This window comes from Bacillus rossius, chromosome 10, assembly GCF_032445375.1.
Source record: "Bacillus rossius redtenbacheri isolate Brsri chromosome 10, Brsri_v3, whole genome shotgun sequence".
Lineage (NCBI taxonomy): Eukaryota > Metazoa > Arthropoda > Insecta > Phasmatodea > Bacillidae > Bacillus > Bacillus rossius.
In genome coordinates this window covers 11,333,489-11,346,246 of record NC_086337.1, presented here as the reverse complement: position 1 = coordinate 11,346,246, position 12,758 = coordinate 11,333,489, and the positions used below count along the sequence as shown (strand labels likewise).

The 12,758-nt window shown below is 46.1% G+C and overlaps 1 protein-coding gene across 2 annotated transcripts in view; it reads right to left on the bottom strand.

The window, feature by feature from the left end:
- LOC134535781 (uncharacterized protein ZK1073.1) overlaps positions 1–11,893 on the bottom strand; it is a 328,050-nt gene extending 316,157 nt beyond the window's left edge. Inside the window, exon 1 of one of the 2 annotated variants that reach the window (XM_063375040.1) lies at positions 11,720–11,893. In XM_063375040.1, the coding sequence (XP_063231110.1) occupies positions 11,720–11,788 (69 nt within the window). In that variant the 5' untranslated portion in view covers positions 11,789–11,893. The remainder of the gene's footprint in view (positions 1–11,719) is intronic. The other variant, XM_063375044.1, reaches the window with a different exon arrangement.
- Between the last annotated feature and the right edge of the window lie 865 nt (positions 11,894–12,758).

Here is a 12,758-nt window from a genome sequence, read left to right as displayed (position 1 = left end):
AAATTATTACTGCACTCTAGCAGGTAAAAATTAAACTAACATGGCGGTAGCGCATTCTAGCAGACGAAAACAATATGACGGGACCCAGCAGACGAAACCAAGATGGCGGACGTGATGTCATACTAGCTGGCAATATATACCTTGGTATTAGTGGTGGCAGGTCAGTCTGTGGTGGCTTCCATGGAGGAAGGAGATTTTTTTTTTTGCCCTCATCAATTCGAACCAAGGACTTAATGACGCAAGTTAGTTTTTATTATAAATTTATTAAAATTTAATTAATAATTTTTAATAAATTTAGAATTTTTTCCCGAATTTTTTAAATATTAATTACGGATTTTCAAGATGGCGGCCTTGACGACATAAGCAAGATGGCGGAGTGTTTTATAAATATTTTTTTATTTAAACATTTTTCCCAATTGTTAGCACAAAAAATACAGATTTCAAAGTTGTAGGGCGTAACGATAATGGCAACAGTTACGTCATATTTTAAGATGGCATCATACACAACCAAGATGGCGAGAGTAACGAAACGTGCAACGTTTCTAGAATCCAATATGGCTACCATAACGAAATTTACAACTGTGTTTTTTAATATATTTTATTAACATAAATTAATTAATTAATATTTTATGAGTTTTCCCCGATTTTCTGGCAAAAAAAATACGAATTTACAAGATGGCGAGCGTAACGGTAATCGCAACAGTTATGTGATAATTCAAAATGGCTGCAATGTCATCCTAATTGTCAAGGTCATGACCTCGGGCGGCTAAGGGTGGCTTGTAGATATGGATTCTTACGCCGCTTGCTGACTTTTCAAGCCGTTGGCATTTTTGAGGAGTAAAACGGTAAATTTGGCCTCAAAGCGGGAATTTTTCTCGAAGTACAGAAATGTTTTTTTTAGTTTTTTTTTTTTTTTTTTGGCGGAGTTTGTTTCCTAAACACTGGTAATTTTGCCGGATTTTTGGCGACTTTGGGCTAATTTTGGGCAAATGTTAGGTAATTTTTGGCCAATTTTGGAAAATTTGAAGGTCAAAGAACAAGGTCATCCAAAATGGCCGCCGTGACGTAACAATCCAAGATGGCTGTCCGCTCCCGGCTCCACAGCCAGAAGCCAGTTCCAGGAGGAACTATTGTATACTACTATTATGTTTTCAGACATATTTTGTGTCAGTAATAGATGGACACCCAACTTGAGAACTTGGTATACTTGCAAGTACCCGATTGTAGACGTGAGTGTACCCGAATTAGTGTGGATTTCGGCTGGCAACACTGCCTCGCCCCGAGCCGCTGGCCGCGGCACAACACGGCTCGCGCGCATGCAGCTGCGACACATCTTGCAACAATATCAAGCATTGCCTTGATTTGCACGATAATAACGAAATAAAAATCTAGTTTCACACCATTATCACCTAAGTAATGTTTATTAGGTAAAATATTTTTTTTTTTTACTTCTGATCTTGGCTTTTGGAATAACTACCGCCTTTCACAGTAGGTATAATAAAATTTGGCAGGCATGTTTCTTAAGCTATAGGTATAAGCATCCACTAAGAACTTATTTTTACGGAAATCAACTGCCAAATTTGTCATAACGTTAATTTAAATAGATTAATATTTCAAATGTAATCATTCTATTTATATGTGAGTTTCTGACAATTAATTGACGTGATTTTCAAATTTTCAACTTTACAGAAAAATAAAAATATATTAATGTAATATAAATCTAAATAATTCAATATTTAAGTTAGAAACTAAATAAATGACAGTATAATATTTGTTTATGTCAAATGAATAAAAAATAATAGTTATCAAAATTGTAATACAAAGGTTTTTGAAATAAATTAATATACGATTTATATTTAATAACTTATGAAGATATAGCAATAATTTTATTTATTTTCCGAGTTATTGAAATGTGTTCCTATGATTGTTAATTATTTTAAATATGGGTTCAGAAAGTATTTTAGATAATGGATTGTAAATTCCTATTAAAAATTTTAAGATTTTGGGTGAACGGCGTGTCTCCTCTCTTATATTCTGTGCGGGGACCATCCAGCGACTGTTAAAATTAGAAATGACATTGTAACGGGGAGTCTTCCAATTACGTTTTTCCCAATGTCTAGAGGCCAGACGGGACTGTGGGTCTATGAACTTTAAGCGCGTCCGGGCTGTGAACAGTTTACATCGAAGATGCCGTCAGTGAATCTAGAAACATTTTTTAGGAAAACGACAGCGAGTAGAGCCAGCAGCCCGTGGACTGGCAAGTGAAATTTGGATCCACTCGCTCCACCGGAAAAGAGCCGACAGATGGAGACCCGGGGAAATTCGTAGCACATGTGATGTCGGAGAGCAAGCAGCAAGTCGGCTGAGCGAGTTGGTACATGGCGAGTCACCCGAGGCAATCAGGAAAATAGAGAAGGTGATACTCGTGGAGCGAGTACTGACATTCTGAGCGAGTGGAACCTCTCTTGCTAGAAGCAACAGGTTCTGCGGGGATATCCCACCAGCGAGGGCTCGGCACGCGGCATCAGAGATGGCGAGTCCAGTTGTCGAGAAGGGCCTAACACTGTGTCATCGGTGACCCCTGTGTTCGAAGGCGAGTAGCTAGTTTGAAGCAAATTTGCCGGTGGCGAGTAGTCACTTACAAGATATGTAATAAAAGCTACAAATGAGCGGTTTAGGGGGTGACCGATAACTTTAGGAACTTATGTTTGTTAAGTGGGTGTAGTAGAGATAACCTTTCGGCAAGACTTTAGTGATTCGTTGTTATTATCCGGCAAAGTTCTAAACCCAAAATGGCAGTTTGTGTTTGGCTGTTTGTAGTACCGGACTCCCTGTGAGCTTAGACTTTAGTCGTGAAGGGAATAGATTAATTTACTGACCAGCTTCAAATAAATTTTAGACTAAAGAAAAGACCTGAACCCCTATGACTGTGATATTGTCCTTCTGGTAGGCAGTAATTAACTTGTGTGTGTCGCTTCATAAGAAGCACGGCGAGAAGTATGCTCGACCCAGCACAGAGACGTATGCACTCGTAATGCCATGCTTATGTCGTCTTTCGTGCCTCCTCCTCTGTCCAAATTAACCATTACTTTAACTTCAGGTATTAGGGCATTGCATTTTTAATCCTATAGAAAATTATCAATTCCAATCATTGGTATGACAAAGCGTAACTAATGTATTTCCAAGAATTGTGCGCTGTTATGGTTTAGTACTAATGTAAAGGGTCCTGCTTTCAGTTGCCTCGAGGTGGTCACCAGCACTACACGTGAGCTGCTTCAGTTGATGCAGACAGCTGCGCATAGGCAATGGACGTCACCTTCTACGTCTAGGAGTGTCCAAAGCAGGTCTGCGAACATGCGTAATGCGAGCTGTGCACCAAGAGGCCTGCTGGGACCATGTAAACCATCGAGACCCTGCTGCGACTTCGATCAGTCGACAATAGTGTGTCGTAGTCAGCTTCACGAAGCCATTAACACTATCTTCTAGGTCTAGGAGTGTTGGAAACAGTCTACAAACACGTGTATTTAGATCTGTACGCCAAGAAGGTTGTAATACGAAATAGAACCTGCTGTAGCATAGACCACTTGGTGCTGTAGGCGTGTCGCAGACAGCTACACCAGACATAAATGCTATCTCCTAGGTTTAGGAGGTTGTGTAGAAGGTCTGCAGACATGTTTACTTCGAGCCATGCGCCAGGCGGGCTTTCGAGACACCTTGGACTTATTCGAGACACTTCTGTACCATCGACCAGTTCGCGGTATCAGCATGTCGCAAAGACCTACACCGTGCAAAGGACTCCATTCTTGACCCTCAGGAAGGTTGGGTTCCAAAACAAGAGCTCACGAACATCACCCGAGCACTTGAATAGGCGCGCAGGCATAATCACGCGCCCTAGCGGCGTGCAGTAGCCTTCCACAGAGTAGGGCGTCAGGGAGACCATAGAGAAGGGAGTCAGGGAGACCATAGAGAAGGGAGTCAGGGAGACCATAGAGAAGGGAGTCAGGGAGACCATAGAGAAGGGAGTCAGGAAGACCATAGAGAAGGTAGTCAGGAAGACCATAAAGAAGGGAGTCAGGAAGACCATAGAGAAGGGAGTCAGGTAGTCCATAGAGAAGGGAGTCAGGGAGACCATAGAGAAGGGAGTCAGGGAGACCATAGAGAAGGGAGTCAGGGAGACCATAGAGAAGGGAGTCAGGGAGACCATAGAGAAGGGAGTCAGGGAGACCATAGAGAAGGGAGTCAGGGAGACCATAGAGAAGGGAGTCAGGGAGACCATAGAGAAGGGAGTCAGGGAGACCATAGAGAAGGGAGTCAGGAAGACCATAGAGAAGGGAGTCAGGTAGTCCATAGAGAAGGGAGTCAGGGAGACCATAGAGAAGGGAGTCAGGGAGACCATAGAGAAGGGAGTCAGGGAGACCATAGAGAAGGGAGTCAGGGAGACCATAGAGAAGGGAGTCAGGGAGACCATAGAGAAGGGAGTCAGGGAGACCATAGAGAAGGGAGTCAGGGAGACCATAGAGAAGGGAGTCAGGAAGACCATAGAGAAGGGAGTCAGGAAGACCATAGAGAAGGGAGTCAGGGAGACCATAGAGAAGGGAGTCAGGAAGACCATAGAGAAGGGAGTCAGGTAGTCCATAGAGAAGGGAGTCAGGAAGACCATAGAGAAGGGAGTCAGGGAGACCATAGAGAAGGGAGTCAGGGAGACCATAGAGAAGGGAGTCAGGGAGACCATAGAGAAGGGAGTCAGGGAGACCATAGAGAAGGGAGTCAGGGAGACCATAGAGAAGGGAGTCAGGAAGACCATAGAGAAGGGAGTCAGGGAGACCATAGAGAAGGGAGTCAGGGAGACCATAGAGAAGGGAGTCAGGGAGACCATAGAGAAGGGAGTCAGGGAGACCATAGAGAAGGGAGTCAGGGAGACCATAGAGAAGGGAGTCAGGAAGACCATAGAGAAGGGAGTCAGGAAGACCATAGAGAAGGGAGTCAGGAAGACCATAGAGAAGGGAGTCAGGGAGACCATAGAGAAGGGAGTCAGGGAGACCATAGAGAAGGGAGTCAGGGAGACCATAGAGAAGGGAGTCAGGAAGACCATAGAGAAGGGAGTCAGGAAGACCATAGAGAAGGGAGTCAGGGAGACCATAGAGAAGGGAGTCAGGAAGACCATAGAGAAGGGAGTCAGGGAGACCATAGAGAAGGGAGTCAGGAAGACCATAGAGAAGGGAGTCAGGGAGACCATAGAGAAGGGAGTCAGGAAGACCATAGAGAAGGGAGTCAGGGAGACCATAGAGAAGGGAGTCAGGAAGACCATAGAGAAGGGAGTCAGGAAGACCATAGAGAAGGGAGTCAGGAAGACCATAGAGAAGGGAGTCAGGGAGACCATAGAGAAGGGAGTCAGGGAGACCATAGAGAAGGGAGTCAGGAAGACCATAGAGAAGGGAGTCAGGAAGACCATAGAGAAGGGAGTCAGGGAGACCATAGAGAAGGGAGTCAGGAAGACCATAGAGAAGGGAGTCAGGAAGACCATAGAGAAGGGAGTCAGGTAGTCCATAGAGAAGGGAGTCAGGGAGACCATAGAGAAGGGAGTCAGGAAGACCATAGAGAAGGGAGTCAGGAAGACCATAGAGAAGGGAGTCAGGAAGACCATAGAGAAGGGAGTCAGGGAGACCATAGAGAAGGGAGTCAGGTAGTCCATAGAGAAGGGAGTCAGGAAGACCATAGAGAAGGGAGTCAGGAAGACCATAGAGAAGGGAGTCAGGAAGACCATAGAGAAGGGAGTCAGGAAGACCATAGAGAAGGGAGTCAGGAAGACCATAGAGAAGGGAGTCAGGAAGACCATAGAGAAGGGAGTCAGGAAGACCATAGAGAAGGTAGTCAGGAAGACCATAGAGAAGGGAGTAAGGAAGACCATAGAGAAGGGAGTCAGGTAGTCCATAGAGAAGGGAGTCAGGGAGACCATAGAGAAGGGAGTCAGGGAGACCATAGAGAAGGGAGTCAGGGAGACCATAGAGAAGGGAGTCAGGGAGACCATAGAGAAGGGAGTCAGGGAGACCATAGAGAAGGGAGTCAGGGAGACCATAGAGAAGGGAGTCAGGGAGACCATAGAGAAGGGAGTCAGGAAGACCATAGAGAAGGGAGTCAGGAAGACCATAGAGAAGGGAGTCAGGAAGACCATAGAGAAGGGAGTCAGGAAGACCATAGAGAAGGGAGTCAGGTAGTCCATAGAGAAGGGAGTCAGGGAGACCATAGAGAAGGGAGTCAGGGAGACCATAGAGAAGGGAGTCAGGAAGACCATAGAGAAGGGAGTCAGGAAGACCATAGAGAAGGGAGTCAGGGAGACCATAGAGAAGGGAGTCAGGGAGACCATAGAGAAGGGAGTCAGGAAGACCATAGAGAAGGGAGTCAGGGAGACCATAGAGAAGGGAGTCAGGTAGTCCATAGAGAAGGGAGTCAGGGAGACCATAGAGAAGGGAGTCAGGGATACCATAGAGAAGGGAGTCAGGGATACCATAGAGAAGGGAGTCAGGGAGACCATAGAGAAGGGAGTCAGGAAGACCATAGAGAAGGGAGTCAGGGAGACCATAGAGAAGGGAGTCAGGGAGACCATAGAGAAGGGAGTCAGGAAGACCATAGAGAAGGGAGTCAGGAAGACCATAGAGAAGGGAGTCAGGAAGACCATAGAGAAGGGAGTCAGGAAGACCATAGAGAAGGGAGTCAGGGAGACCATAGAGAAGGGAGTCAGGAAGACCATAGAGAAGGTAGTCAGGAAGACCATAGAGAAGGGAGTCAGGAAGACCATAGAGAAGGTAGTCAGGAAGACCATAGAGAAGGGAGTCAGGAAGACCATAGAGAAGGGAGTCAGGGAGACCATAGAGAAGGGAGTCAGGAAGACCATAGAGAAGGTAGTCAGGAAGACCATAGAGAAGGGAGTCAGGAAGACCATAGAGAAGGGAGTCAGGTAGTCCATAGAGTAGGGCGTCAGGGAGCCCATAGAATAGGGCGTCAGGTAGTCCATAGAGCAGGGCGTCAGGGAGACCACAGAATAGGGCGTCAGGGAGACCATAAAAAAGGGTGTCAGGTAGTCCATAGAGTAGGGTGTGTGGGAGTCCATAGAGTAGGGTGTGTGGGAGTCCATAGAGTAGGGTGTCAGGGAGTCCATGGTGTAGGGTGTCAGGGAGTCAATGGTGTAGGGTGTCAGGGAGTCCATTGTGTAGGGTGTCAGGGAGTCCATTGTGTAGGGTGTCAGGGAGTCCATAGTGTAGGGTGTCAGGGAGTCCATTGTGTAGGGTGTCAGGGAGTCCATAGAGTAGGGTGTCAGGTAGTCCATAGAGTAGGGTGTCAGGTAGTCCATAGAGTAGGGTGTCAGGGAGTCCATAGTGTAGGGTGTCAGGGAGTCCATAGTGTAGGGTGTCAGGGAGTCCATTGTGTAGGGTGTCAGGGAGTCCATAGTGTAGGGTGTCAGGGAGTCCATAGTGTAGGGTGTCAGGTAGTCCATAGTGTAGGGTGTCAGGGAGTCCATAGTGTAGGGTGTCAGGGAGTCCATTGTGTAGGGTGTCAGGGAGTCCATAGAGTAGGGTGTCAGGTAGTCCATAGAGTAGGGTGTCAGGTAGTCCATAAAGTAGGGTGTCAGATAGTCCATAGTGTAGGGTGTCAGGGAGTCCATTGTGTAGGGTGTCAGGGAGTCCATAGAGTAGGGTGTCAGGTAGTCCATAGAGTAGGGTGTCAGGTAGTCCATAGAGTAGGGTGTCAGGTAGTCCATAGTGTAGGGTGTCAGGGAGTCCATAGTGTAGGGTGTCAGGGAGTCCATTGTGTAGGGTGTCAGGGAGTCCATTGTGTAGGGTGTCAGGGAGTCCATAGAGTAGGGTGTCAGGTCGTCCATAGAGTAGGGTGTCAGATAGTCCATAGAGTAGGGTGTCAGGTAGTCCATAGAGTAGGGTGTCAGGTAGTCCATAGAGTAGGGTGTCAGGTAGTCCATAGAGTAGGGTGTCAGGTAGTCCATAGTGTAGGGTGTCAGGGAGTCCATTGTGTAGGGTGTCAGGGAGTCCATTGTGTAGGGTGTCAGGGAGTCCATAGAGTAGGGTGTCAGGTAGTCCATAGAGTAGGGTGTCAGGTAGTCCATAGTGTAGGGTGTCAGGGAGTCCATTGTAAAGGGTGTCAGGGAGTCCATAGAGTAGGGTGTCAGGTAGTCCATAGAGTAGGGTGTCAGGTAGTCCATAGAGTAGGGTGTCAGGTAGTCCATAGTGTAGGGTGTCAGGGAGTCCATTGTGTAGGGTGTCAGGGAGTCCATAGAGTAGGGTGTCAGGTAGTCCATAGAGTAGGGTGTCAGGGAGTCCATTGTGTAGGGTGTCAGGGAGTCCATTGTGTAGGGTGTCAGGGAGTCCATTGTGTAGGGTGTCAGGGAGTCCATTGTGTAGGGTGTCAGGGAGTCCATTGTGTAGGCTGTCAGGGAGTCCATTGTGTAGGCTGTCAGGGAGTCCATTGTGTAGGGTGTCAGGGAGTCCATAGAGTAGGGTGTCAGGTAGTCCATAGAGTAGGGTGTCAGGTAGTCCATAGAGTAGGGTGTCAGGTAGTCCATAGTGTAGGGTGTCAGGGAGTCCATAGTGTAGGGTGTCAGGTAGTCCATAGAGTAGGGTGTCAGGTAGTCCATAGAGTAGGGTGTCAGGTAGTCCATAGAGTAGGGTGTCAGGTAGTCCATAGAGTAGGGTGTCAGGTAGTCCATAGTGTAGGGTGTCAGGGAGTCCATTGTGTAGGGTGTCAGGGAGTCCATAGAGTAGGGTGTCAGGTAGTCCATAGAGTAGGGTGTCAGGTAGTCCATAGTGTAGGGTGTCAGGGAGTCCATTGTGTAGGGTGTCAGGGAGTCCATAGAGTAGGGTGTCAGGTAGTCCATAGAGTAGGGTGTCAGGTAGTCCATAGAGTAGGGTGTCAGGTAGTCCATAGAGTAGGGTGTCAGGTAGTCCATAGAGTAGGGTGTCAGGTAGTCCATAGTGTAGGGTGTCAGGGAGTCCATTGTGTAGGGTGTCAGGGAGTCCATAGAGTAGGGTGTCAGGTAGTCCATAGAGTAGGGTGTCAGGGAGTCCATAGTGTAGGGTGTCAGGGAGTCCATAGTGTAGGGTGTCAGGGAGTCCATTGTGTAGGGTGTCAGGGAGTCCATTGTGTAGGGTGTCAGGGAGTCCATAGAGTAGGGTGTCAGGTAGTCCATAGAGTAGGGTGTCAGGTAGTCCATAGAGTAGGGTGTCAGGTAGTCCATAGTGTAGGGTGTCAGGGAGTCCATAGTGTAGGGTGTCAGGGAGTCCATTGTGTAGGGTGTCAGGGAGTCCATAGAGTAGGGTGTCAGGTAGTCCATAGAGTAGGGTGTCAGGTAGTCCATAGAGTAGGGTGTCAGGGAGTCCATTGTGTAGGGTGTCAGGGAGTCCATAGTGTAGGGTGTCAGGGAGTCCATAGTGTAGGGTGTCAGGGAGTCCATAGTGTAGGGTGTCAGGGAGTCCATAGTGTAGGGTGTCAGGGAGTCCATAGAGTTGGGTGTCAGGTAGTCCATAGAGTAGGGTGTGAGGGAGTCCATAGAGTAGGGTGTGTGGGAGTCCATAGAGTAGGGTGTCAGGGAGTTAATGGTGTAGGGTGTCAGGGAGTTAATAGTGTAGGGTGTCAGGGAGTCCATTGTGTAGGGTGTCAGGGAGTCCATAGTGTAGGGTGTCAGGGAGTCCATTGTGTAGGGTGTCAGGGAGTCCATAGAGTAGGGTGTCAGGTAGTCCATAGAGTAGGGTGTCAGGGAGTCCATAGTGTAGGGTGTCAGGGAGTCCATAGAGTAGGGTGTCAGGTAGTCCATAGTGTAGGGTGTCAGGGAGTCCATTGTGTAGGGTGTCAGGGAGTCCATAGAGTAGGGCGTCGGGGAGACCGGGCTCATCCCGTGGCCTCCCGAATGCTTGCGATAAACGAAGTTGTCTGACACATCCTGTCGATGTATTTATTATGTAAAAAAAAGAAAAAACACCTGTGTTGTATGGGTTTCCTTTCTGAATTTGTTTACAAACAACGTTAAGTAAATCATGAAACGTCAATTCTTAGGAATTTTGATAAGTCACTAGAACGCAGTATTAAGCCTAACTTAAATCTAAAACCACACAACCTTGAATCATTCTACTGCAATAGAAATGTGTTTATATTGTCAAAATCACAGATGTGGTTGAATGTTATTGAGTTTGAGTTGGTATTCATTCGCCAGACACAGAGGTGGAAATGCGACATCTTCTCTGATACAAGGTCACGCAAAGCTCCACTACTCTTGGTACCCACCTAGTCCCGAGTCATACTGTGAATAGGTCTCCACTATCTGCAACATGACATAGTATCAATAGCTCCCAAACAGTTTATGTTGATAAGATTTAATTTTTTACCAGGCCAACTTGAATGCATGAATCTTTACGGTTTATGTCAGCGAAGAAGTGCACAAATGTATCAGGGACAGTAACTGATACTGCAGTGAAAAATTCTAACTGTTTTTACGAATCTCCCGTTATTTAAACTAGTCTCCAGGCATTTGAAGCTCTTTAACGTGAACTACAGTATTATTATGTCACTGGTTCGATCCACTGATTGTTATTGTCAGTGGTGCAACAGACATCAGATCGCTGCAAGGACGTCTTATTGCCACCAGTCAAGGACACAGCTTTATTCCCCCAATGTAAACCGTCCAACCCTAGACTCATCGTGAACGCAATCAACCCTGCGCGCGCCTAAAACGGGTTCTGTATGTTGATGTTTACAAAATTACTCAACATTTCCGGCGATGACGACGCGGAACAGACTGGAGATTGGCGCACAGCGTTTCTGAAGCTGTCAAAACAACTTTACCTATTGAATAATATCTTCACAATGCCCGGCACAGTTAATCTTTATCGTCACTGTAACGACCTCGTGCAACACTCCCTCTTGCCTCCCTCTAACAGCCCGCAGTCCAGTGAGGAGACGAAACCTTGGAGCTGGCGAGCTGTGAAGTGACGGCGCGTTCCTGTGACCATATCCTAGCTTTCAACTGCCTCCATACAAAATATAAGTATTTCCCTTTTTTATTTACTTAAAAATACATCCTATAGCTGTGTCCATCATTTAATATTCGTACATACATCATAGGCCACCGAAAACTGCTCAGAGACAAGTGAAAGCGATATAATGGTACGTGGTATGTAAAAAAAATATATTAAAATGTAAAATGTCACCCATCTCACTCATCGATAGTTTTTCGACGATGTTAACACGAACTTGACTCTTCACTGCTACGTGAACAATTTAAATTTTTTATTTTGTTATGTCTCAATGTAAAATGGGTGACTAAACCTTAAAGATTAACTTTTTAGTAGTTTTTTTTTGTTATATATGAAGATCATAAAATGGAGGAAAATATCTTACTTAGACTGTATTATTAATTTTTTTTAAACTAATTAAAGAATTGTGATCAACACTTACTAGCAAAGCCTACCAGCACGCCACAATCTATAAATGATATCACCGTCATTTCGGTCGGCGTTGCAGTAGCAAAGAGACACTTGAGGCATGAATGCGCACAACACCGGTGGAGTCCAGGGCTGTGTTCGGCAGGAACACCACAGAACAAGGAGGGAAATAAAGAAGTGCGACTCTTACAGTGGAAACTGAAACCATGTGTTCATAACTACATCAAAAAACCAGGTCTCGGTAATTAGAGTTTCTCCCCATGAGGAACACTCACCTCCTCCTCCAGGCAGCACAGAGACACCCGCCTCGCCGGGTCGTACGCGTCGTTGTCTTCGTCGCTCATGGCGCCCGTCACGCAGCACGCAGCACGCAGCACGCAGCACGCACTCCTCACACTGCCACGACTCAACCCAGCGCCGCGTCCTGCCAGACTGCGGGCCCCAGCCAACGCCCCCCGCCAGCCAGCCAGCCCGCGGGCGGAGGGACACGTGACACGTCGCCCGGGAGGGGCAGTTCCCCTCCCCTCTCCCGCCTAGCGGCCCCTCGTCGTCATCTCGAGACACGTGCAGCTCGGTGGGAATGTAGCCAACACTCTCTCTCAGATTAAATTTGTTTATTAACACAATATTTTATATCGTATCAACTCTTGGCTGTTATGAACTGTGTCGATATTTTTTCGACGATGTTAACATGAACTTGACTCTTCACTGCTACGTGAATAATTTAAAAATTTAATTTTGTTATGTCTCAATGTAAATAGAATTTAAGTAATTTATATTACATTCCTATGTTTAGCATGCATGCATTTAGATCAAAAAATTATTGAATTTTCTTTCTTTTACAGCTAAACCTAAATTTTCTCACGCTGTCTCTCTCTCTCTCTCTCTCTCTCTCTATATATATATATATATATATATATATACTGAAATTTATTTTGTACCGAGGTAGTTATTAATATTTGTTTTATATTACAAATGTTTGTATCAACGGTTTTTGTAAAAACTATCATTTTATCAATGAAACGCTGGACTGTTGTTTTTAATCACTAATAGTTGCTAAAAATATTTTTTTTATTTCATCACAGAAATAAATTATCAAACAAACAAAACATTAAAAAAAAAGTTACATTGTGTTGGATAATAAGTATGTATATACATTCAACTGTCGTATCGAGCGTAAATAATAATTTGGACTACTCTGGGCACTCGCCTCCGTCCAAGCTGAGTGCCAGAGGTTACGGCCCTGTACAACGTGGCGGACGTTTCCGGGAGCCGGTGATTTTTATCCGGGTGATCCAGTTTCCCCCCCCCCCC